Source organism: Anabas testudineus, chromosome 24 (assembly GCF_900324465.2).
Source record: "Anabas testudineus chromosome 24, fAnaTes1.2, whole genome shotgun sequence".
NCBI classification, from domain to species: domain Eukaryota; kingdom Metazoa; phylum Chordata; class Actinopteri; order Anabantiformes; family Anabantidae; genus Anabas; species Anabas testudineus.
Genome location: NC_046632.1, coordinates 2,569,288 through 2,596,509, shown reverse-complemented (window position 1 = coordinate 2,596,509; position 27,222 = coordinate 2,569,288). Strand labels below are relative to the sequence as shown.

The window sequence follows — 27,222 nt, the reverse complement described above, 5'->3', positions numbered from 1 at the left end:
TGCAATTTGTTCTTTAAATCTAATCTTCTTAGTTTTAGACCAAAGTAACATTTTGAAACAGTACTTTGTTATTGTTAAATGTAAATGTGCATTTCAATTTCCTGTGGGTCTGAAGAAGTTAAGTTTGAAATGTAATGAGCTCCATGTGTCTTTGTTGCTGTTTGAGCTCCATCTATTGGTCAAAAGCTGAACAGCTCATATCCTCCATGAGTGGAAAAAACAAAACAGAACTCTGAAGACAGGCCCATGCTTATTTAATAGGGTCAAAGAGAGGGGCAGGAACATTGTCAATAGGTTGATACATCAGAGACATTTACATGAAATGTGTTAAACTGGAGCCAAAAAAGTGATAAATAAAACATAAGAGAGACATTTTAGTTAGAATTCAACCCCTCGATCTTTGGAGTATCTCGAGTCCAAACCGGATCAACGTTACAGAAACAAATACACAACTTACTGTTTAGGTTTTACACCGAATTACTAAAGAAAAGGATGCAAACACGTAGGGTTTGAGCAAAGTTAACATCTCAACATGTTTAAATCACCCTGACTTTTCTGCTTCAGTAGCACTGCTCACTGTGAAACTCATCTCAGTGAGAAATGCTCCAACTTACATGAACCTGCTGATACACCTTCACTTAACAGTCAGAGACAAGACTCCACCACAGACAGTGATGACATACAGAGACCAGACAACACAGTGCAACACACAAAATATAAGATGACAGACACACACAGATTTACACAGATTTGACAACAGAACTATACATCAACATTTTTACTTTTATCTTTTTACCGACAACCTCATTCTAATATTTACCCTAATACTAAGTCAAATAACCCTTTGACTTACACAAGGGTAAGGGAAATACAACAAGGGTATTCAACGTTGTCCACACAAGACACAAGACATGCACATAAACACAGAATGGTCTTATTATTCCCATGAGAAATTAGGTCAAATAACTTAAATGAATATGTCTCCCTTTCTTTTTCTTATAAGGTAAAGGAGATCACTCTGATTCAACATGCAAAACATTCAGTTTGCAAAGAGTGGCCCTCAGATCGAGGTACAGAGGCAACTCCAACAAGAAAAGTCAACATTAAAAGCACAAAGACATAATATTTAGTTCCCCCTGCTGAGATCATTTATCCAGTTTCATGAAGTGTTAGCTGCATGTGCTGGGCCGGACTGTGTCAGACAGTGTTAGTGTCCTCGTTACGTGATTCATCTTTATCATCCTGATCAGTTCCTCCTCGTTCTCCAACCGGTTCTACTTTGAATACTTCAGGGACAACTGCAGGGGAGATAAATATGTTTGTTACAACTAATACAAAAACACATTCAAATATGAACTCTAGTATCATCAGTACACCTTCTTCATTACATAAATAACTGTTAACTGATCAATAATTGATAATGTACGTAAGTTGTACAGCGTTTACTGTCACCTTGTGAGCAGTGTCTGCAAACTGCTGAGCTTTGTGCAAGAGCTCCACAGTCTTGTCCTCAGCACGAGTCAGTCTGTCTCCGCGCTCCCCCAGAGCCACATTTAACCTGTGGACTACATTTCCTTTAGTGCTCGCTGTGGCACGCTGCCCAGGATGACCCGTTCCTGCACAGAAAAAAACAGGACTGCATTACTGTGGTTATGTGGGGATTATAAAAAAATGCATACTACATATTGTGATGGTCTAGTCCAGAGAGATATAAGTGACCAAAGCATATATATTAGTACGTCACTACCCTGTCGTATGAATCATAGAAGCATTTGTTCAAAGAGCACTTGTTGAAATTACACCCTTTGACATCGGACAGGTTGGCTAAGAGGCTACAGTGTATCAGGGCAGTAGTTTGGCCCCTGTTAGTGACTACAGATTGACATGCTTCCACTTCTGGCCCTCATCCCAGTTGCATAGATGTGTGCATTTTAACTGTTAAAATATACATTCCCCTCCAAATGTATTGGAAAAGTGAGTACTATTTATTAATGTTTAGTTACAAATCCTTTTCTTGCAACAGCTGCATCAAGCCTGTGGCCACTGACATCACCAGACATGCATTCTTGCATTCTTCCTTTGCGATGCTTTTCCAGGCTTTTACTGCATCAACCCAATTGAATGCATTTTCACTTTAACTGACAGACTAAATGTTTCCATAGACTTCTGTGTTCTTTTTGCTGTTTTTGCCATTATGTGTCCCATCATCAATAAAGATTATTGAGCATGAGCTAGTATGTTTGGGATCATGAGCCGATCCCGTCTGTCATTAACGTTAACATTTCCAATACTTTGGTAGAGGTTCATCTTTGTCTCGTCAGTCCATAAACTTACTGAGTGGTTTGCATCTTCTGGTGTAACCTCTGTACTTTTGTTCATGAAGCCTTCTGTTAACAGTAGATTATAATACACTCACTTCCTGCCCTCTGGAGGTTGCTGCTGTGTTAGGGTCTTTCTTTACAGCAAGTGTTTCTGGTCTCTTTCTTCTTCAGGACATTCCCAATGGTTCAACTGGCTATGGTCAGTTCTAAACTATATATGAAGGCTGAACAGGCAAAACCCAAATCTCAGTGTATACCCAGCTGCATTTACCAGTAGACTTGCTTGCAACCAGCCTGTCTGTCCTGCAGCTAGAAAGAGACGTGCTAGTCTCTAACCTCTCTACTTTGTGGCCCCTTCGCAACAGCACAGTCTAAGTGTGAGATGGCTATCGGGTGTCCCTTAAAACTTGTCAGTTCAAACTGAGCAGGGTATTAAGGAGAGGTCTGGAGGTGAGACTGACAGGAAGGAAACTTTGGGCAGAAGGTCTAGAGGCTGGGGTGCAGACAGCAACTGAGAATCAGGGGTGTCACACCTGGTTGGGCATCAGCTGGGGAGACCAACTCAAGTGCAGGTGAGCTGGCATTGGGGGTGGCAACCCATCAGGAGGCTGGATGACGGTGTGATAGATGAGTTAAGGAGTGTCTATGGACTGAGCAGTTGACTGGGCCTGTGTTTTTAGTGACTAACCTTTAGAATGGAAATGCCAACACCTAGCTACCTACAATTGCAAGTTCTCCAGGAAATGCGACTGGTGGTGAGCCACAGGTGTTTCATGACCAGCCTGGCTGCTTTGCTCTTCTGATTAAGTTTGTCTGTTCACTTTGTTCATTTTCATTGTCTCTATTTGAGTCCTCCATCCTCCTGCCACCCTGTGTGATTCACTGAAGCATCGTGCTATCATTATCAGGGGCACCACATCTCTCAAGTCAACTGTGAACTGTAACTTTTGAACTGTTTTCCTGCAGCCTGGCATGTCTCCCACACATTACACTGCCACTGTCAGTGGGTTCAATGGTGCACTGCGCTCAGTCTCAGTGCCTGGGGCTTCCTGAAGACTGGCTATTGTATCACACTCCCCAAAATAAACAAAGTCTCCTCTCATCTGGCTGACAGATCACAGAGGGGTCTTTCTGCTGCAGCAGAGAGGTGCAGTGCAGCACAGTGAGGACAATAGACAAAAAGACAGAAGGGAAAGAGAGACACAGGCCTAGGACAATATGATCTGACCGCTCATGGTGGTCTTCAGTGAAGGTATGGAGGAAACCTATTAGAGCAAGTGTGTTGTTTTAGTCCTAGATTTGGAGTAAATTTACCCGAATATCCACTTGAAAAAAGCTCATCATTTGTTAAGGTTCAGTTAAATATGAAGAGATTCAGAGGAGAACAATTTATGCTTCTAGCTTCAGGATCAGATATTATACAACTCTTTCCACAGGCTGGGTTTTGCTAATCATGACTTCTATCATCAGTAAACACCTGCCTATAATCACTTTCTTACCTCGACCTGGTAATCGAGTTTGGTTTGCAACCATCATGTTCTTCATGCGATTCAAGAAGGCTTTGCAGCGGTAAATGACCAGATTCATGGTGCGGGCATCTAAAAGAACAAGGACAACTCATTACAACTGAGGCTATTCACACTATTTGTATAGTAGCGTTCTCCATAGACTACTGTAAAGTTCACTAATCACGTGACACTACCTCCTGTGAGTTTGGACTGGCAGTTGATGAACTCTGTCTGTTTGGGAGGAACAACGCTCTTCCGTCTGGCCTGCAAGGTTCTGCGTGGAGAGGTTACAGAGGACACACTGGGACCAGCTCCGACCTCAGTGTGAGAGCCCTGACTCACCCGCCCCTGACGGCCCAGCTTGCTCAGCTTAGCCAGCTTCCCAGTCTTCCCCAGACTCCCTGCTTTCCCCTCCCAGTAGGTCTGGCATGCGTGGTACAGGATCTGGACAAAGATGCACTTCTCTGCTGATGAGTTGGCCACCCACTGGTCCACACCATTGTCAAGGACCAGGTCAAACTCTGCACTGTCCTGGAAGAGCAAGGGACAGGAAGTCTGATATTACTGCAAACCATCTGTGAAAGGTACTTGTATTGATCATGATTTAGACATTACAATTTTTCAATCATGACACATGTTATCCCAGCAAGATGACAACATTCCAAAGTTCTTTTTGTGAATTCCCAGCTTTCTCAGTCTGCAAGTGACTTCTATAAACAATTCAGTGTTTTAAGTCAGGTTACAATAGAGGTAAGATCATTACAGTGAGCACTCCACCGGGCTTCAGGATAATATAGTAAAGTATACGTTACACAGTCAGTTTGATGAAACTGTCCTCCTGTAGGTCGACTGTAACACCAGCAAAGAACAACTAATATGTACGTTTTACCATTTAATTATGTATAGCAGCTGGAGTGAACATTACACAGTCACCTAGTATTTACACCCTCAAAGTTTGTTAGGTGGGGGCTAGGGGTGGATGGGTCAGCAAATCACAAGACCTTCCTACAGCACACCAGAATTCTAGTCAAGTGTGAAGCAACTGTCCATTGCTGTTATTGTAACCAGTCACGTCACAACCTTCATGTGACGTTGAGGCAGCCATAACTTAAAGCAAACATTCATATTCACTAACCTTAACCATGCTGATTTTGTCCCTAAACCTAACCCAGATGTGTTTGTGCCTAATACCAAGGAAATTACTTTGTTTGCACTGTTGTTTGCCCGACTACTGCTACTGCTGTCAATCTCTAACATGGATTCATTCTTCTGATTGAGTGGTCACCTTAAGACCCATTTTACTTTAAGTATATTAGAATGTCAAGCACTGCCCCCTTAGACACCTTTAGTCCAGCCGTGATGAATCTGACAAAGTCCCTCTTTAACTGGTAACAATTGGACTCCTGACATTTTCACTTAGCTCTAATGTCATGTTTTCCACTGTCAAAACACTACTTAGTCAGCTGCATTCTGCTGGAAACCTGAGGCACCGTCATATTCAGAACAGGTGAACAGTGGCTGTCTGCTCTGATTTCATTTGAACATGTGCTTCAACTGACTAGATACAACTCAAGAAGATCTTCTGTACAAAAACATAATGTTATTAATGTGCTTACATTTTATGACTGACATCTAGTAGAAATAGTGCTGAATTTTTAATTTTAATAGTTCTTTATTTTGCATCTGATAACTTGTTGTTTTAAATGTTTCTAAAATGAACAGCCTATATCTATATATTTACACAAAATGTATATTTTATTACCTAATAGTATGTCTGAACTCTGCTGACCTTGTTGGGGTTGATGCCGTTGACCTGCCGGAGCTGCTCCACTGTCCACTGGGACCTCCTGGTGAAGGATGAGGAGTTGCCAAATTTCTTCACCTTCGTGATGAGGAGTTGGTGTGGCTTTGTGTTGGTCACTAAAGAAAGAGATCATATAGAAAAAAAATTATCTCTTTGCTCAAAGTTTTCAATAATAGTTTTACTGTTGAACAGGGCGTTAACAAACCAGCTGGAGAAACTGGACAGGCTGAGCAATTTCACTCATTTTCATTATCTTAAATTTGAGAAAGGCAAGCAACAGGCCACAATAGGCATACAACTGACTGGGTAGTGGAAGCAACTGCAGCCTTGTTGGCCTTTGGAATCAGTCTTACAGAGTGTTTTGCATGTGGACGAAGAAATCTTCAAACCCTTCAAACAGAATCATCACTGTCACTGAGTGAATCAGTAGCGTGGAGCTACTCAGTATGTTACTGGCTGCTTAACTATAAGAACTTTGATGTCAATGTCACTCAGAAAATGTCATCATAAGTCAGCATCTTGAGTCATAGACAGGTGCTGCCATGTCATTTATCTACATATTGGGTTTTTACAGATAGAGAAAAGGCCAGAAAAAAAAGTGAAAAGTTATAAAAAGTGATTGATAAAGAAACAATCATCATTCAAACAGTGAATCAACCTTAGTAAACTGACATTTGTGTTTGTGAATAAGACAGCTGACACTAAACACCAGAGCAGAGCATGAACTAGGTCAAAGTTTCAGATTTAAATAGTACACATTTGTAATAGATCCTCAAAATGTGTGTACCATTCAGTAAAATATAATCAAAACATGCCAAGGCTGGAATCAGTACATGAGTACTCACACAGTTACTGGGGCACAAATCTCGAGGTGAGAATTCTCCGGTGAACTCTGTTTCACTTCAGAGTTTTCTATGTCGTCCTACTTCTGTCTTACCTACCAGCTATGGATGATCTGACTGTCACTGGGATTAAATGTGTACATTTTGTGCAGCTCATTATCTTCCATGTCCGCTGACAGCTCTGCTCCCGCTTCTCTGCCAACCCTGTCTTCTCCTAAACAATGGCTGCTGTGATGCAGCATTCAACAATGCATCTGTTCTCTGCCACAATAAGTTGATTTCATCTCGACAAACCCAGGTTTCATTTGCAAAAGTGATGCTGAAAAGCAAAAAAAGCTTTTGGAGTGGGAACTTTTATAGCAGCATCTATAACACAACTTTATATTTAGGAGCGCTGATCAATGGACATCAACATCAGTGTTAGTACCTACTAACTAGCACTAACTAAAAGTCATTACAGTGAGCTACTATTCTTTTTGACCCCTCGCTGTCGCAACTCTTCTACCTCTAGGGCTCTAGTATTTATGATGGGACAATGTAAGACTTCTTGTGGGAGCAAGCCGGACTACTGGTGGATTCAAATCCACGTCCTCCTAGCTCCTCCTAGCTTCTTGCTAAAGTCAAACCTGCTAATCATCAGTACATCAGCATTATCATTTATTTGTTTTTATCTTATCATGTAGACTTCCTAATTTAATTTGGCATTTTTACATAATTTCACATTAAAACAGAAGATTCAGCATTTCCAAAACTAAGTAGACTATGGCTGAAATAACTCAACATAGCTGTAATTTTTGACTAGCCCATTAGCTCAATGCTAACACATACTGGAATGTACCTTCAACATGCTAATAAAATTAGCCTTGCAGGGGTGGCAATGTTGTATTTAAAATATCTATTACGTTATGTATTTATCTGCTACTTTGCCAGGATGACAGCCACCGTCAGCAGCTATGGCGAGGTCATTCGGCAAAACTGTAGTAGATTTGTAAAATAACCATCACTAAGTGGAAACATTGCGTCAGAGTTGGGGACAATGTTGGTGCTAATGATGGACAGGTCAACAAAACACTGACCTTCAACACAGGGGACCAATAAACATCAATTTTAATCCAAACAAAAAATAAATCTATAATGATAACAACTCTAACCTTTACACAAATAGTCACTTTTCCCTAAACAAAGAACACTGTATGAGCTCTTATTTTACCTGACACACAGATGAATGTGGTGTAGTCTCTGGCTCCGGTGGGCAGGAAGGACATCCTCTTCCTCTTCCTCCTCTGCACCTCCACTGCCACCAGCAGCCGCTCATCACGAGGGATGAAGACCTCTTTGTTGATGGCAGACTGAATGTTCATTGTAGTCCTTGGACCTACACAGGTGATGGATGGACACAACTGCTCTTGTTAGTTGTGTTTAGTGTAGAGGTGTAATAAGAACTAAAGACTCAAAAAACAGGGCTGCCAGTAAATTATAGATTAATATTACGAACATTTATCTCTTATTAACAATGATCTCTTCAATTATTTATTGATGAATACAAATCACACCACCTACGAGAAGTCATATTGTTCAAACCACTTTTAAACCATTTAGAATTTTGTCACTCTTGAAAATCAGGGCTCTATTTGTCTCAATAGACAAATAGACGTTATCAAGCCAGACCTTTGTGGTCATGGTTGCAAAAATGCTGATTCTAGAAAGATCATGGTTTAGGTTATATAATGACTAAATAAAGTCACAACATTTACATCAATTTAAAAAGGGAAACAAACCCCCACTACCCCATGTTGACCTCCTTCCTACTGTCTTATGTACGGATGAGCACCGTATGCTCCTGCTGATGCTTAACTAATTTTAAATTATGTTGGGGGCCGGAAATGATTATGTTGATGTAACCATCCGAGTATATTTTTGAGAGAGGAAATGTTTGTGACACTGTGTATCACTATTTCTTTTTAGGGATTTTGTGCACTGACCTTTGACTCTCCAATTTTATTACATATCAGATATCATTTGTAAATATTAATTGATGATCTGTGCTCCACAAGCTGCTGGCGGTGTCCCACAAAGATCCATTCTTGGGCCCTATATAATAATTTTATTATTGCATCTTCATCTTTATTTCCATTAGCCTGATTGTTTAATAACTTGTTCACAACCTTAAATTTCTTTTTCACACAAATGTTTCTGAGAAATTGACTAATTCATACGTTATATTATCTTTTGTTTATTTTATTGCTGGCGCGTATGATTACTGGTTAATTACTGCTATTTTTGTTAGATTTCTTTTAATTACTGTTTTTGTATTGAGTTGAGTATTTTTAGCTCTTCTAAATCACATCAACCATCACCTCTAATGTATTATGTTCTATTAATTATGCAAATGAATAACCAAACTAAATTCTCTTCAGCTGAATTATTAATACCACCAGGTAAGTAAAGCAAATAACAAATATATCTAATCAAAAGGTTGTGTCTAATAACACTGTTATTCTTGAATTCATGTGATTCATTCACAGTTAATAAACTTAAATATGCCTTACAATACTTTAGGTAAGAGTAATTGTCATTATACATTAGTACATTTAGGATGAATCATTCTACACCTGAAGATCAAAATGTTCATCCTACCTGTTCTTGTCCTCTTCAGTAGCCTCTAGTCCAGGGAGCCTGTCTTGTTAGTTCAAATGTTAAATAGTTAAATTGACTGTTAATTCACTAAATATTTCCAAGGATTTCGTCATGGATTTATACCCAGGCACACCGAACGGCGTGCCTTGCAGTGAAGGCACAAATAAACCACAGTCCATCCCATTTCAAGAGGTTGACATGCACGTGGTTAAAGGCTGGAAGTCAGAGAACAGTCACCAGCTGTCTTATACACAGAGCAGGGGCTGACTAGCACCCACACCAACGGAGGGTGGTGGATGTGTGTCACTCTGATACGGAGACTGGACTTGTTTATTGAAGTCATTATGAATAAATCTTCTCCTTATCAATACTCATCACAAAATCTTTGTCTGGAGGTGTGTAGACATTTGTTTTTATTAACTGTTGCTTTGGTCTGAATGACTCTAATCTTTGTGTCTGTGTAGTGATGCTTAGACAAAATCGGCTGTAACAAATTACAAATGACCTGCAGTAAAGAATAAAAGATGACATTCTTTATTTACTTGATACGTCTTCTTTATATTGCTGTTCAATCAGATTAAGGTCCAGGCACTGACTTATCCAGCCCAAAACCTTCTACCTCTGACAAGTGTTTTGGATCATGAGACTCTGCCCAATTAGTTTGAATTCATTTTCCTGTAAATTAGCTTGCAATATGCTCTGTGCATATGTGAGTTATACAGTATCATCAATAAAGACAGATGACAACCTTTCTAACAACAAATGCAGTCTTCACAAGTTAGAAATCCCAATGCTAAACCCAAGAGTAATCATTCAGAGCTATTTATTGTTTGAACAGTCAATATCATGTTATACACCTTGGTAACAAGAAACACGGGTCAGTCGCATGTTCCAATAAAATTTGGATCATCTAGTGTTACAAAAGTGTTCTACAGGCAAGTTGTTTGATGTATCTAGGTCTAAATGCCATTAAATAAATGCTGAAATTCATTCATACTCTTAAACCTTTTTCACTGTCCTGAAAACAAATACATTAGCCTTCAACTTTGGAGGGGACTGTGTGTGTATCCTGTCACTATATGAACTTCATGTCAGCGACTGACACATCATAACTGAGAAGATCCACGAGTATTGTTTTCCAAAAAAGACAGCTTTTTGGCAATGACAAAGCACATTCTGCATAAATTACTTCTAAAAACTAAACCAATGTAACAAATTCTTGTGGGTTGTATAGTAAAATGAGTAATGCAATGGTTCTGTATTGTGCAGCATGTAAACACAGTTATTCCTTCAACTTGTTGACTGCAGAAGTCTTATAATTGAAATTTTAGTAACGACGCTTCATTGGAGGACTCAATTTTTATTCTTAGAGCCAGAAACAAAGTATTTCCTGAAGAGGGATGGCGTAGCAGTACCCCGCTCCCTTTTTGTTAATTAAAAGTTGAAAGAGCTATCAATGTAAAGCACCACATCATTCAAGAAGGAAGAGTAGAGCAAGGGTTGAAACGATGAGCAAGACAATAGAATGACAGAATGATCGAGCCACATTCAAAGGCAAGAAAAGAGGTTCCATCACATTACAACACACCTGGTCTAAGTGGACCACACTACTCTGACCTCCTAACATGTCCTAGTAATCATGTTGCTTACATATGGCACAGATAACACTAGGCCTAAAGTGCTCCACGGGAAGGAAATATCAATTGATTCCTATGACAATTACCACAATGACATGTAAACAAGAACAGATACAGGTAAGAACAGGTAAGCCCTGCAGGTAAGCTGTTTGGCATCGGAAGGACACTGGAGCAGAGGAGTAAATTAAACACCAGCATTGAATCTGTCACTTACTGATGCAAACAAAGTATATGGAAATCAAACCTCAATGAAACCCAATACCTATATGACTCACAATCATATGCCACGTTACGCATCATTCACTTACGTTAAAGCACAGCCTTATGGCACGTTTTCTGTACAGGAGCGTTACGTAGCAGCTTTTAGTACCAATGCAAAAATAATGTGACTTTAATATAGTGCAGCAATAGGGAACCCCTCACCCCTCACCCACTAGTGACATGTTATTATTTCTTCTCTCACCTCGACACAAAGGAATTACGCGCCTAAAGCTTCAGGCTGACGAGCTGAGACAGCTTTTCATCTGCAGCTACCTACATGAGCAGAGGTTTACTCTGCAACAAGAGAGAAACTGTTACATCAACAATTTCATATCAAAAACTGATAAGGATAAAATGTGTGGATCCCAGTATAAGCCTATAAACCTCACAATATATGTACAGCATCATATCAAGCCCCACTGTTGGTAAATGGAACATTTTGGTTTTAAAGAGAGTGAAGAAAATTGAATGATAATAAAAATGAGGTGCTGGTTAATGTTAAAATATTAGAGGTGATTTTTACAAATTGCATTTTGTTTCTTTCAAAAAACAAAACAAAAAAACATTTGAGTTGTACTTCAATAACCAATAAAGCTTTGGAGATCCGCTTTTGTTCTAATAGCTGACTATTATAACAAAGTCTGGACAAGCGGTTTTGATGATCAGAGGAGAAGACAGTGATTAGATTAGATTAGATTAGATCATGTTATTGCCTCCTAAGCAGAGTAATCACTCTACATCCCACATCAAATATGAAAAACAGCGAACAGAAAAAGAGGAATATAAACATGTATCACCACAAAACAAGGTGAAAGTATTCATAGATGTCAATGTTCAATGTTGTTGATGTTTCTCACCCGTTTTAAATATTAGTCTGCATGCTCAAGTTCAAATAAATCAAACTCATAATCTATGCACATGTTCAGAGCATGCTTTGTTTGACCTAAAGTGTGGCTGTAATTCCATTAAACATAACAATGTTCTTTAAAACTATGTTATTTGGACTGTTAGTTGGTAAGACACCGTATGACAAAGTTTGGTACAAACATTAAATGCTATGAGATGTTTGAGTGTCGCAGCACTTTGTGCTGCAGCTAATATTGGACTGAGATTATAGTCAGCATCGTGCCGACATCTTGATGGGGTTAAAGCTGGAACAACTAATCTGTTGTCAACTCCACAAATATGCAGCCAGTCTTTTTTTATCAGCTGGTGTTAACATGCTGATACTCCACACATGTTGCTGAAATGACAGTAGAGCTAGAGCTCCATTAAGTGATTTTTAATATCTAAGGAGATGTTCTGATTGTTCTACTGAAAATCACGCTGCAGTGGTCTCCTAGCCTGTCTGTGGCCCTTCTTACCAGTAAACAAAGGATGGGACAGTGAAGTCTAATTTAAGAGAAACATATTTTTGAGTGAGGGGGACTTTGAATAATAAGATTCATAGCCACTGCCAATGATTTCTGTCACCTGGCGGCTCTGATGTCACACTGACACGCCTCTTATATGCAGTCTTTGGCAGTGCACAATTGTATTTGTGGAAAGCTGTTTAAAAACCTGGTTAAATGTTAAATGAGTAAATCAGTGTTTCACCCTAGTTTTTTTCCGTTGTCAGTGTCATGTGCATCTGATGGAGCAGATGCAGTTCTGTTTTTATCAATCAGGGTCTACAGATGCTTCGTCAAATCCATTTTCTTTCTTTTTTTACATGTAGGACTAGACTGCCTGTGCTCTCCCAAAACCACCTGACCTACAATCAATACTGTACTCGTACACCCCCTGTGTGCTGCCAACATGCTGCTCACACTACGTCTGCTGTGTGTGACACAGTATGTTGTGTGTTTTGCCCTCTGGTGGTGAATTTAAAAAAAAAATCACTTAATGCTGCTTTAACTCATTTGTTGTTTTAAGATTCAGTATCTGTGTGCTCTACTGTGTTGGAAACGATTCCCCCATAGCTGTCTCTGCAATACGATCTACAATGATTACCTGCTGCTCCTCGTGTGAGGCACGAGCTTATGAGAAATGAATCAGCATATTTCACACACAGAACAGAACAAACACTGGGGTTTTGTCTGTGGCTTCAAATTAAGCAGCACAGACAGTCGCAGTCTAAAAGAGCAGGGTGCTTTTACCCAGGAGTCAGTGGTTGTTGTGGAGAGTGAAGACCAGGAAGCAGAGCACAGGCTGGGAACACAAACCCCTCACTGAAAGCTGGGTCTGAGCACCTGTCTGCTCAGGCATCGAGTTTACACTGTGGAAACTGGGAGGATTTTGGACGCCTTGTGCTCTCGAGGCACGGCGTAAATTATTTGTGTGTGCTTGCGTCTGTGTTGGGTCAATTCATTTTCAATTCACTTCATCATTCCAGTTTGCTCTGCTCACAGCGTATGAAAGTCCGGAACTGCCGATGTCAAAATAAAAATCCTATTTGCCATTTACGACCCCATAATGTACAATTGCTAAAAAATAAATACAGATTATTGCCACCGTTGAAATTAAGCCCCTGCTGTCATGTGCAACACTTCAGTTTACTGAGGTTAAACTTTCAGTAACATAAAAAATAGAAATGAAAAATGAAACTGCATCAACCATGTGGTTTCTTTTAAAAGAATTTAACCTGCAATATCAAAAAACAGATATTCATCAACAGCATGTTTCATCAAACTAATGTAAACATTGTTTAAATAAGAGTTAGTCTTCCAATGACTCACGTTTCCCAAATCACGACTTTAACTTATTACATCTGACTGATATGTCACATTTCAAAAAATGGTGTGAGGTGTAGAATTATTTTAGGAAATCAGAGAATGAAGTCACTTTATACCGTAAAATGAGCTTGGCCTGAATAGAAAGTGAATTGACCCCAGCCGGGATGGCTCCACGTATGAGTTTGCACTTATGTTACGAGGTGTCTGGGTTGTCTTCTGCAGGTTCAGGAGGCTCTTGTGGTCTGTACATGAAGGTGAGGAGGAACAAAGCCACATCATAAGAGCACCAATAGGCCGTGTGTGAGGTCACTGCTGACCAATAGCGGCTCTCCACCAAGCCCTCCCGCAGCTCATAGTCGATGCGTCTGTCCAGTTCCACTGCAACAAAAGAACAGTCAGATTAGCATCCAACAGTGTAGAGTGTAGTATAAAGTATTAGCATCAAGAGGCTAATTGGTCAGTTTTTGCTGTACACTGAAGACCTTTGGGTTCAGGTCACCACATGCAGAGTACTTACACGAGGTGCTGTCCATTACTACTGAGGTGGACTGGGACATGGTAGGCTCCAGCTCCCTGCTCTCCTCCTCGATCTGTTTGTCCTTCTCTTCGCTCTCTACCACTGTTACTCCTTCCTCTCCTGAAGCCACATTTTCCACTTCGGAGGCCACGCCTTCGCAATCCGATGGCTCCTCCTCCACTCCGCCCACCTGACCACTGGAACGGGAAAAGCGGGAAAAAAGCATTCCTCCAATTCCCTTTCCCAGACTCGCAGCACCTGTAAGATTTGTGCATCATTTCATTATTTTATGTACAGTCATCATCTTTAACACACTCAATTCAATCAACAGGTCTGAATGTGGATTTCAACATTAAGTTCTACTGAGATGACACTGACCATCGCTGGTTCAAACCCATGTGGTTCAAACTCATGTGTGAACCAGCTGCCCTTTTCAGCTTCTTGATCATAGATCCTCTGAAAGCTTCTTCTGGTGAGGCATGACTCACATAAGCGTATTCTTCAGTCAAACTAATTCAAACTAATTTTTTGGTTATGATAACACCAGATTATCTTTTTGGATGTTATTATTTAAATGATTCTTTTTTTCTTCTTGCACTGTGAGGTTTTTATGGTTGTTCTCAAAGACATGAAAGATCAGAATTATTTGTGTTATTATTTTAGGCACATTATATTTGTTAATGCTCCTGTCTTAGATGAAGATTAGATCACATTGAAAACCATGAGATTCCAAAAGGTTCACAAACTTCTTCTTGCCACTGTATGTACAGTAATACTGACTAGTGATGTTTACGTAGTGCCAGAAACAGGTTCACAACCTAAAAGAGTTTGATTAGAGCCAGCGTGGCGGGTCAGCTGTTGGAACTGCTCCCTCACAGTTGGAGGGTTTGTCTATGTATTCAAGTTAAGATAATACTAGAGATGCCCCATGTTGACCTTAAGGATTGGTATCAGGGTCCATCAAGGCAGATTTAAAAAGAGTGGTATCTGCTAAAATAAAGCTGATCAAAATAGTATGCTTCTTTACTGTCACTCCTGTACTTCCTTAACTATGTTTCTCTGCCTCTCCCTCTGTGTGGAGCAGGGTTGGCGAGATTAGCTGCTCACAGACATGTGGTGAAGCAGAGAGAGAGAGAGATTAGGTTATATTTTGCTGGAGTACACTACGATGCTCATTAACCATATGAGCAACAAAACGCCACCAGTAACGCAGCAATTTATCAAGCAGAACACAGACTTGAAAAACTTTCTACTGAAGTCCCCTTTTCACCTCTAGACCTATATGTTTATGTAGTAAAATGGTGCTCACTAAGCTAATACTAGTGAATTGTTGTAATGGTTGAATCTAACTAACTGTGTACATTAAAAAGACCCCTCCATGCCCCTCCTCTCCACCTATCATTAGAGAAGCACGTGTGTGCATGTCCATGTCTATATTGACAATGACAATATTCAACGCAACTTCTAAGGGCTGTTTAGGGATACTGTTTAAGCATTGGTGGACTGGACTTGGGATCACAGCTAAACATAATCTACTTAAAACTGTAATATAATGTCCAGAGGCTACCTTGCTCAATAGAAATGACATGTACGGTCAGAATAGTAACAGCATCTTCATATTTAATGCATAATCTAAACAACAGTCATCAGTTTCAAATAGCCTACAATGTGCTCTTAGTCTCCACTCTACTTCAGACACTTAAAAGCAAAGGAATATTATGCTGTCACTCCAGGAGACAGAAGCTAATTGCTTCTATTGATTTGTTTAGCTCGTGCTCTGTGCCCACTGCTTGCCTTGCTACAATATAAGCAGTGCAAGCAGCTCGTGTTACTCTGAGAGAAGATCGGTACACAGTGAGCGCACGCAGCTGGCCTCCACCACAAGTATTCTTTCATTTTGTTTTTTACATTTCGTACAGTAGTTCTTAAACACACAAAATTTACCAGATGTACTATGTTATACTGTATGAACCCTCCATGTATCCCAGGCTCACCCATGATGCTGGCCTTCCCAAGGCTGGTGATGGACTCTCCGTAGTGCCGTCTGACCTGGGGTGGAGAGGTGCAGGGGCTGGGGATGCTCTCTGAGTCTGAGACATATGGGGCCTCCTTTGCGGGGTTTAGCAGCGTGGGACGGATCTGATCATACGGTGTTGGACTGGTGGTGTTGTACCTGCCCATCACATTCACATCAGCCTCAGTCCTCATTTTATCTTAAGCTCTACTTTCATTTAACAGGGAAAGTCTTTAGCTGCAATCATGGCTAAATGGGTTATATAACAACAGGCACACATTTGTATGATTGCTCTCATGGCAACCAACTCATGTCATCACCGAATAAATGGCTTACCAGTGGATTTGAACAGGTACAATGTTATTGTAGTGTTTTAAGATAAGAGGCTCCAATCTGTATGCCTGAAACAAAAGAGTAGAAATTCCTGAACATGAGGGTGTCTCACATTACTTATTACTTTACTTTAAAATTAACTACCAGCTTGTCATTTTAGTTTTCATGATTTAACACCACAGACTTGCACTATTAAACTTATCCCTACAACTCATAAAAAGCTGTCAAGTAGGTGATGATTGCTATCTGACACGTTGATACTAGAGCTCACCACGGGGTCTGTGGGATGGAATATGTTGAAGAGGCGTTTGCAGATAGATGTGGGGAGAATGTGGTCCTGCACACCATTATTTCCGGGACGGATGCCGCGCAACGCCAAGAAAACAGCCAGAGGAGAGCCCATGCAGAAGAAATTTTCTACCTGTAACATAGGACAGATATAGACTCATAGTTAGACCATGAGTGAGTGTGATGCAAGGAAAAGATACAAGGAGGGAAGAAGAAGGACACACTCCAACCCATCATCTAAAGCAAGGTCAGAATCAAAATCAGAAGGTTTGTCCTTTGCAACTTAGGGTTTGTTGTCTGAATCAGATTTAGAGTAGTAATCAGAAGTGGTGTAGCTGTAATTACTTATATAACACATGATCAACAGAAAAATGCTGGTGACAAATTCTATCAAATTCAACACAGGCCAACAACTCTCAACTTTACCTTGAATTTCAGTGCCGGCCCTGCAACACAAGAAGAGGTCTGCAGACCCTGGAACTGATCCTCCAAGTCTCTCAACCTGATGAGACAATGGATATTACACAGACATCCAAATGATGCTGATGTAAAGAACGTGCATGTTTGGACAGTCTTAGGCTGTCAGGAACTTATTTTCCTCTTTGGGATCTTTATCTCATTTGCAGTACATTGTTATGCCATACAAAGATATCAGTATATATACTGTGTTTGTTGTTGTAATCAGGTGTTTCTTGTAACTTTAATTGTCATGTGTACCTATATGCACATTAGAAAAAGCAAAATGATTGTATTTACCTTTACATCTAATTTTAAACTACTTCTGTATGCAATGCTATCCTCTACAGATTTCTCACACCAGGAGGCTGTTTAGCACAACATCCATAGAGAGGAGTGACACTTTGGCTCTGTTTTTGCTGAAAGGCTAAATTGGATTTGCCATGATTTACTAAGATTCAGGGTTTTTTTTTACTTGCAATGCAAAAGTGCTACTGATGATATAATAAAAATAATTGAATTAGGATTGTGAAGTGTAACTAGTAAATATGACTTCTGAATACATGGGCAGATTCATTGAAATTGTCTGTGTCTTTAAGAAATTGTTGAAGGGAATAGTGAATGTACAGTACCTGAGGCGGGTGAGTCTCAGTTGTTCCTGAAGCCGGCGCTCTTCGTCACTCGGCCAGCGGGCCTTCGTCTCCTCCGGATCGGGTGCCTCTTGGTGATGAAAGCGCACAGGATCCCAGCCTGTCATGATGTCGTAGGTGATGACGCAGCCCAGCGAGTGCGATACTATAGACACCTTCCCATTTATCTCAAAGTCTGGATTCCGTGAGCAGAATAGTGAGTACAGACGATTCAGCTCCAGGGTCAAACCCCTGGTAATCTACACACACACAAACAGCACACTTATACACACTTATGATTTTAGCTAATTGGATTATAGTTGATGCTTGTGTATGAACCTGAGGCTGGAAAGCTGTAGAGTACTATCAAGTAGCCTCAGGCTCACCTCATCTCTGTACAGAGGGCTGGTGTAGTACATGATGTCCATGGCGCTGCTGTTCAGCATGTCTCTGAGACCTCGTACTTTGTCTGGAGTGATGGAGTCCACTGTGTCTGCAGGGAAAGCAAATAATACATAAACAATACAAGAAATACAGTCCAGACATATTTGGACAATAACAGTTTTTAGAGTTTTGACTTCAGGCTTCACAATAATATGGCATTTACCTTTTAAGAATTAAAGCCATTTTATGTATGTACATTTTTAACTTGTACCAGAATGAAAATATATACGAAGACGGAAAGGAACAGCTCATAATCCAAAGGAACCAGATCAAGTGTCAAACACGGTGGAGGCAGGTTGTGACATAGGCATAAAGCTCAATGGTTACCGCTTCTATTTCCTGACTAAACTGTCTAATTTACTATGCTACAGTGTCTGTTGTAAGTTTTCCTGATTAATATTTTGTCCTTAATTTCCAGAAGAAAGAAAAAAGTCTAACAGTCCCACACTATAGGAGCAAATCCTGCTCTTAATACCATCATCAAATATTTATCAATTCCCTCCTTTCCACTTGAGTCTAATTGTTTCCTCTGTGTAGTCATTGCTTTTTTCTCCCTTTTTAATGTCAAACTATCAACGATTGCTATTGTTTGTATTTTTCTTGCCATTAATTACACTGTTTAAAGAATATTTAACATCTATATGCCACATAATAGCAGTTATGGTCACCGTGTCTTGTCATTTGATCTTGCCTGGCTTTACCTAATACTGAATTAATCCCAATTAATCCCAGTTCTGATCCTGCTGTTATAAAAAGTAGGTCTAGGTACGTAACCATTCTACAGGACTTTAACCTGCCTGTCGCCTTGCCTCATCCGCAGGCAGAACCCCCCACCGTGATGCCAACGTGCAAACACAGCTTTTCTTTTGGATGTTGGTGTTTTGAGGTGTGGCGTACCTCCATCCAAAGTCAGCTTCGACCTCCACTCCACAGGAAGGAACTCCACATGCTCTGTGGTGCGATCAGAGAAGTGCTTCTCCTCCATCTTTCTGGCAGCATCTCTCATCCTGCGCATCAGCCAATACAAAACAATCTTATAAATCCAAACGTCATCAATATAGCACCTGTCAAACCGTTTAATTATAAATGAAAGTGATTCCATCCAACCCTCTGTGCTCCCACTGGAATCCTGCCCCACATCTCACATGCTGGTGTTCCTGATGATGCGGCCCTGGTCCATCTTCTGACCGATGCCATGCACCACGAACACAATGTGTGTGGTTTCAGGTGGGGTGTCCTCGGGCGCTGCTTCCTCCACGTACCCCCGATGGAGACGTGTCCCGCTACTGGAGGCTAATGACAGGAGAAGAAACATTACTGCAAAGCATGCTGTGTGGCAATAACTACAAAACTACACACTGAATAATATTCTAATAAATAAGATCTAAACTGATCTCTTCTGTGTGTGTCTTGCACAGTTTTTACATATAGTACCTTTGGAGAATCCCAGTTTCTGAGTGACGGTGCGTGCTATCTTGGAGGTGGTGGCGTCGCTATAGAGGTACACCTCGTCCACACTGTGCCAGTCCACATGACTCCTGCTCAGCTTCCGACTGTGGATGGCTGCGAGACAGTCACACTGTGATTAACAGCGAGTGGCACACTTCAGCCAGCATGATTAAAGTACCATTCCCCACGAGAGAGCGAGAGTGTGTGTGTGTATGTGTGTCTGTGTGTGTCTGTGTGCACTGAAGAACATCTAAAAAGTCATGAAACTGCCTCGTCCTCACTCAGGTGCGCTTCCCTGGAGTCAATTAAAATAACATCACGTTGTTTTGTCTGTTGCCTAGTCTGAATGGCTGCTTTACCCCCACAGGATACACGCACGCAGCACCTGCCGCTTCTATGCACCTTTTTTTTTTTTGTCTGTCACATACACACACACACACACACACCTGTCTCTCTGTCCACATTCCTCCACACTCTGTCTTACCGTCCTTGCTGTCCACTGTGGTGGTCACCGCCTCCATCTCGTAGGTGTCCCTCATCTGTTGCCCCCGGAAACAGGAGAGGTGCTCCAGCTCAATTAGGTCACTCTCATCCTCCTCCAGGGGAAGCCACGTTCCATCGATGAACCACTGACCCCTCATCACAGGAATGCGATCTTGCTCTGAGGGAGAAGCACATGACGCTTACCACCCCGTTTGAAAAGCTCATGCAGCTGATGCCGGCTTTATTTAGTACAGGAAACACTTTAAAAAGCTGAAAGAGATGTGAAGTGAGTGAGCCAGAGACAGAGAGTGGGGTCATGCTACATGCTGAATGTAAGTGAATATAAATGAGGTTGTGAATAGAAAATGACATCAACGACAAAGGATCAAAGCAAATGTGATGCAAAAATAGATCAAGTGAGGAAGCTGATCTAACAAATATATTATCTTGGCAATTAAACAAAGAACATTTGTGTCTTTTCAGACCGTCCGACAACACATCTGACAATTTCTGAAAGGTATTTTTAAGAATTTGGTGACATCTAAAAATTCTTAATCTTTTAGTTGACTCCATCATTTGTATATATAAAAATACACCCAACAGAGCCCGAATTGACATCTAATTGTCTATCATCTAACTGTGTGGTGTTTTTACCACATTTATTTTAAATTAAAGAGACAAATGAGAGCAACAAATGAAGTGACTAACTGTGCAGACATTGGCCACAACAGTGACAGAGGCACGAGTGTTTATGTGTCAATGTGACCAAGTGGATATTTCATTCATATTTCACTGTTAGTGACTGAGGCAACAAATAAGGACTATTTAATGTACCATCTGCTGTCCAGTGACCAAAACAGTGATTTATAGTAACAGTTATGAGTCCTAACAGGCTGACAGTGGGATGGAGGAGTAGCCATGATGTGATAGAGGTACAGTAGGAGATGTGCAGTGGCTTCTTGTACTTATAGTATAATGTGTTGTTGGTATTCACTTCTCCTTCAACTCAGCAGTATACTGTGACAGATGTATCATTATGTGCACCAATCACTGAGATGCTCACGGTTCCAGTAAACAGGGTAGCACTCCTTCTCCCTGATGTCCACTTCATAGAGCCCCCCTCTGACACACACTGCCTCCACACTGCTGTTGATGTCGTCCAGGTCCTGCTCCGCCCGGACGCTTCCACCGTCCACGGCCCCGCTCTCCGGTTGTATCTCCCCGGACGCCGCTGCCTCCTTCCCGTCGGCCTCGGCGGGATCGACGGGGCGTTTGACCTTGTCGGGATTCTGCTCGCAGAATCTCCGGTAGACGATCTCGATTTTCAGAGAGTCGTGTCCCACGAACGGCTTCCACGTACGCTTGTCCTCTTTGTAAAACCACCGGACCTCCTCTGGACCCAGCTCCGTGACAATCTCGCCGCGGTGCCTGGAGCTGTTGGACCGTATTCGCTTCTTGGATGTGACGTTCCCGTCACTTTCAGCGTAGTCCGGCTCGATGTCCAGATACGACGAGCCTGAATATTCCTCCCCGGTCAGGCCCAGCATCATGTCATCCTGGGATAAGCGGTGCGAGTCCCCCCGTAGCAGCGGCAGGTGTCTGTCCAAGCCGGGCTGCGCTGGCTCCCTGTCCCCGGGAACGACGCTGTCTCCCAGCGGGTTGTCGTCATAGCCGGACACAAAGACATCATTTGCCATGTCCCATTCACTACTGCTGACAGAGTTATTCTCCGAGCTCTGCTGGCGGACCGTCGTCTTATCACTCACACTGCTCATGGTGGCCGAACTAGAGCCGACACATGGATCCAGTGTGAAGGATGCACAGCGCCGTCACCACCGTCCGACTATTGCACCAGATTAACGGACTCCTTTTCTCCGGCTGGTTAACATCTGTACGTCGAACCGCTCCGGCCCCGACAAGATTTCCTACAACATTACAGCTAGAGCTCGGCAAAACGTTTGCACGTAGCGTTTAAACGCCACACAAAGCTGCCATTTTCCTGCGCGGACACGTTTCCCGACCCGCTCCCGTTTCTGGTGCGAACTGCTGGAATAATCAATGAGCGCAATCTGTGCACGTCGGCGGCGGCACGCTGCACTTCCTGTCCGAATATTCAAAATAAACGCCCCATCCGCCAGCTGGAGGCACCCGGGTTAGAATATGACGATGCAAAGGTATATGAGATACATACAGTAAATGAAAATACAACAGGTAGGTAGTAAAAAGTATTTTTTCTTTCACTGTTACGCTTACATTTTCTGTGCGTATTTTCTTTTTCAAAATAATGCTTGCAGGCGGCTAATTTTCACCAGCGGGCTTTTAATTTGAAATAATATTCACCATAGAAACGGTTTCTTTCTGCCGTGCTAGCCTTCTTTTGCTATTTATTTGTCAGAACCTTGGATTTCGTTTAAAATTAATTAGTAAAGTATTTTAATTCCACGCCTTTTTGAAGTAATTATTAAGTAACCTTTGTGGTAAAATAAAACGTGTAAAATGTGTCTAATACTTGTTGTGTACTGGTTTAGTTATACCTTTCAGGCCTCCGTAGTTTGGGCTGAAGACTTCCTGTCATGGCCGTCATGGGACGTGTTTACAAGAGGATTTTATATTAAATTGGCTTCTTTGGGTACATTAATTATATGAAATGGCCGCGGTTTTCCTTGTGACCTTGTATGAGTACTCCCCATTGTTTTACATTAGTGTGGTTTCTTTGTGTTTCGTTGTTACCGCCGCTATGGTGCTCGGCTGGTGAGTGACATTTACCAAGTTAGCTTAGCATCAGTCTTGGCAGCACAAGTCTGATAAAGAATTTTCATAGTTTGACTATTTGCACCCCTATTCTTGTGTATTAAAGACGTGTCTCTGTGATTATGCTGTGGACGTCGACTAAGTTGTTTCGTTGCAACTAACCATGACCTAATACTATCACGAATATGATAGCTGCTGCTCTCTCTGCTACACTAGCTTTAGAGTCTAGAGCCTTCTCTTTGCTAACATGTTCATAATTAACATTGGTATATGATAACTCCAGTTCCCCTCTGTCAAACAAAAACAAATAAATAAAAGACAAATGTAAAGTGTCACAAGCTCTGTTAATCCCTTTCTGACGTAGAATTAAACGAGGACCATGATTATCTACATGAATACAGAGATCAGTAGAGTAATCAGATTTAGGATAGGCTACTTACTAAATATTATTTAATAACAAATGAATTTGCCAAACGAGGCTTTTCTTTGTATCCTCCTCTGCTTATTACTAAGTCACATACATGTTAAACATGACCGATTTTAAAGGTAAATAACATATGTACATGTTACTGTGTGAAATACTGAGATGATCACAACAGTGGCAGAGATGCAAATATAGCAGCATTAAGAAGATTGTTCAGTTGCAACATGTGATCCAGCGTGTAATGGATCTATTTCTCTCTCTCTCTCTTTTATCTTATCAGACCTGTTGAGGTTTTTTTATCTTTAGTTTGTGTTGTTACAAAAGTCCCCTGAAGAGAATAGAAAGGAGGTCAGAAGGACCCAAATTTACACTAATATCGACAACACACTACTCTTTAAGAACTGCACAAGAATTCATGAGAATGGAGAAATAAGAGTAAGATGAAAAAGCTTTCACACTTTGTTTACTCTACCTCCTGTCCTGCAGGTTCGGATTTGACGTCCCTGTGATTCTTCGCAGCTCTGATGAGACTGAATCCACCGTACCAACACCCGAGAAGCAAATGGTGCAGGTGACCAATCCTTTTGCCCTGGAGCTGGGCTCTGGGCCAGCATCTGTCACTGGTGAGAACAGTCATTATAATATAAAACTGGAAAGGTGGAAGTCAGTATATCGTGGATTCAAAGTGTTTAGGAATGTTTATGTGATTAAATGATATCACCACAGAACCAAATGTACAGTTAATATGCAGGCTCATTAATCGTGCCTGTATGTATTACCACAATAACCAACAATGCTACCTTTGCAGATGGTGTGTTGTTGAGGTCTTGCTGTTTGGAGCCCTGTGTCCTGAGCTGCTTCTGGGGCTGTGAGGTCAGTGCCCTGCAGGGGGCGCTGCAGGCTCACCAGCACGGCCTGAGGCTCAGCACCCCTCAGCATTTCCAGGAGGCCCTACACCTCCGCTACCACTACTGCCAGAGCTTCCAGTATCCTTTCCAGTACAACCAACAACCAAGTATTTGATTGTAATAATTTGAAGGTTAATGTTTAATTTTACTAGCACAGTATATATATAAACACTGCCCGTCCAAAAAAAGAGTCACCACCTTGATTTAACGACTCTCACATTATCATTACAAGATCATGGTGAAAGATTAATGCAACTCTGGACAGGAATAAATGTTGTGACATTTCATATGCTTATCGAAACAATGCCACTGTGAATGAGTGCTGTAATCAAAGCTAAAGGTGGTCCAACGAAATATTAGAGTGTGTGACTTTTTTTTTTTTTTGGAGGGCAGTGTATATTTTAATCTTGTAGAGTGTCTTTGAATATAAAGCACGTCATAAAGTTGGCGCCTGTTGTTGGCCTCTTTGACTCCACCCTCTCAGTATTGGCAGTGAAGATAGAGAGGAGCGCCACTTACACCTTCCTGTCGACCAGGGCATCACAGACTTTGGGCCATTGCCTAGGCAACACTACCCTCTGGTAGCTGTGCTAATGCTGGCAGAGCCAGAGGCCAGAGACAAGTACAACATCGTGAGTACGACTCATGTTCAGACATGAAAGGATTCTTGTTTGCTATACTCCGCATAGAAGGAGAAACGGTCAGAGAAGAGCTTCAAAAATACTCACTTAAAGGAATTCATGATGTTTTTCCTTTTTCAGGTGGCCAGTGTGACAGTCATTCACGTTCCGGATGACAAATACCGCCTTTCTGCGCGGGTTCTCTTTCAGTACCTTCTCACCTCACAGGGCAGCATGTATGAGCTAAAGGTATGTCCCAGTCAAGTTGCTCCATTTGTAGTTAAAGGTCTGTGGGAAGTTAGCTTAACTAAATGACTCCTGTGAAAGATCTGTCCTGTTGTAGGTGCTGTCAGTTGTTCGTGTTTTCTCTGCTATAACATTCTAAGTATCTGATGTCTGCCACAGCCTCTCTTCATGTCAGCCGACAGTGGGGGCATGTCCGGGCCTCCTGACTCGGAGCAGAGTTCCCCGCCCAGTGAACCGACCATAGAGGCCAGCGGAGTAGGGCAGAGACCAGTGCTGCTGGAGGAGGGGAAGGAGGAGGAAGAAGAGGAAGACTGGTTGGAGGGGACGAACAAGGACTGCGTGGTGTGTCAGAACGCGGCAGTGAACCGGGTGCTGCTGCCCTGCAGACACGCCTGCGTGTGCGACAGCTGCGTGTCACACTTCCAGCACTGCCCTATCTGCAGGGCCTTCGTCATAGAGTCGTTCTCTCTGACACGGGGGCCAGCAGAACAGTGACACTGAAGTGTCTGCAGTGGGTTGCACTGACGCAGCATTGGCTCATTATATTCACTTTGGTACTGTGTGGTTCAACGCGCTGTAATGCATCAGCACAGACCTGAGAATTGTAACAGCTTCAGTGCAGCCACAGACAGTCACCACCACCGTTAACCCTTCTATACTTACAGTCCAGCTAAGCTGCTCAGGTGGAAGCTGTGAAACAGTTTTAGTTGATTTCACGTGTAAAGGATGTAGATAGAAGATTGATATTTTTATGTACAGAATAATTATGTGTTCTCCACTTTGTGAACGTATTTGTTTTAGAATATGACGGTTTGACCTCTTTTACTGGACCAGCGCAGTATTTAATTACCACAGCCGATTGATTCCTAAACTGTCATCTGACTGTGTGTAAATGAAGGTGATAGTTAGCTGTGATCTATATGGAACGATTAAAATGAAGACTTGTTTAGCTAAATAAACAGCATGGATGTTCTGACAACACATCACTACTGTGAACCAATGCTGAAATATAAACACGTGAGGTGGTCTTACTGTGAGAGTCGGGCTGCTACATCAAAAACACACTATATCTGGTTTAACTTACAAGTGTGGCTTCTCCCACGTGTCGGGATTTTAATCCTGTCCAGAGCATATGTGGGTCATTTCTCTGAACTGGCTGCTGCTCCTGTCATTTAAAACCTGTCTGGAGACACATCCCTGGATTCAAAGAGGGATTGCTGTATTTCTATCAGCTCAGTGTGAAATTATTTATTTTATAATGTTTGTTTTGAACTGACAGATGGTGAGATTAAAGCAATCAGAAGATTAAGAGTGAAAAAGCTGATGAGGAAAACAGATGTTATAATGAACATGCTGCTCATATTCTATTTAAGTGATCATATCAAGCACTGGTGGGCATAAATTCAGTCAAATGGTATGCTTACTGTTCTGATTTTGCTACTAGCATTTTCTGTTGCATTGAACATTTGGATATACAGACATCTATCAACGAGGAAAACTTTAAACTTTACCCAACTTCTGGAGCTTTTTTCTCTGACCTCCATAAAGCCGTCCTAGGAAGACAGTCTAATACAGACATTCTGTCAGTTCACATGGTTCGTATGTCGTCCAGGAGCACAGTGTCATTCTGTTTGAAAGGGGCTTAAATTTGTTAATATTTCAACCTTTCACTTGTTTAGCCTATTTACAACCAAAACCTTCACACAAGCACCCACGATGTGGTGTTGCGATTCACAAGGATGATACCTCACCACAGCTCTTGGAGTCGCCCGGTCCTCTGACGCCCACAAATTTGAGGTGTCCAGAGATAGTACAGAGTGTAGGTCATCTGTGTTTTAAAAGTGTTTAGGCCCACATAGCATTTAGTGTTAAGGTAAATTAAATAATAATACAATAAAATAAAAGTAGCTGGTTAGTGCAGTGGTAAGAGCACTGC

The 27,222-nt window shown here is 41.5% G+C and overlaps 3 protein-coding genes across 4 annotated transcripts; 1 reads left to right on the top strand and 2 right to left on the bottom strand.

Annotated features, from left to right (window-relative positions):
- Positions 1-245: 245 nt before the first annotated feature.
- On the bottom strand, positions 246-9,308 carry stxbp6l (syntaxin binding protein 6 (amisyn), like). The gene is made up of 7 exons (XM_026341585.1): positions 9,113-9,308; positions 7,686-7,850; positions 5,619-5,749; positions 4,024-4,360; positions 3,821-3,919; positions 1,453-1,616; positions 246-1,298 (listed from the first exon to the last, which is right to left on the bottom strand). The coding sequence occupies exons 2-7, from the start codon at positions 7,834-7,836 to the stop codon at positions 1,275-1,277; spliced, it is 906 nt and encodes a 301-aa protein (XP_026197370.1). The 5' UTR covers positions 7,837-7,850; positions 9,113-9,308; the 3' UTR covers positions 246-1,274.
- Positions 9,309-9,936: 628 nt separating this feature from the next.
- Positions 9,937-22,381, bottom strand: ddhd1b (DDHD domain containing 1b). Its single transcript, XM_026340893.1, has 13 exons — positions 21,401-22,381; positions 20,339-20,515; positions 19,840-19,968; positions 19,551-19,698; positions 19,303-19,412; positions 18,348-18,454; positions 17,965-18,221; positions 17,303-17,378; positions 16,860-17,009; positions 16,592-16,656; positions 16,236-16,414; positions 14,242-14,499; positions 9,937-14,102 (listed from the first exon to the last, which is right to left on the bottom strand). The coding sequence occupies exons 1-13, from the start codon at positions 22,110-22,112 to the stop codon at positions 13,918-13,920; spliced, it is 2,553 nt and encodes an 850-aa protein (XP_026196678.1). The 5' UTR covers positions 22,113-22,381; the 3' UTR covers positions 9,937-13,917.
- Positions 22,382-22,876: 495 nt separating this feature from the next.
- Positions 22,877-27,165, top strand: cgrrf1 (cell growth regulator with ring finger domain 1). Of its 2 annotated transcripts, none has more exons than XM_026340898.1 (6): positions 22,877-22,966; positions 23,999-24,135; positions 24,321-24,498; positions 24,905-25,052; positions 25,182-25,289; positions 25,446-27,165. In XM_026340898.1, exons 2-6 carry the CDS (start codon positions 24,075-24,077, stop codon positions 25,779-25,781), a joined length of 831 nt encoding a protein of 276 aa, XP_026196683.1. In that variant the 5' UTR covers positions 22,877-22,966; positions 23,999-24,074; the 3' UTR covers positions 25,782-27,165. The 2 variants fall into 2 exon arrangements, with proteins under 2 accessions (XP_026196683.1, XP_026196682.1); XM_026340897.1 differs by having other exon boundaries at positions 22,877-23,088.
- The last annotated feature ends 57 nt before the right edge of the window (positions 27,166-27,222 follow it).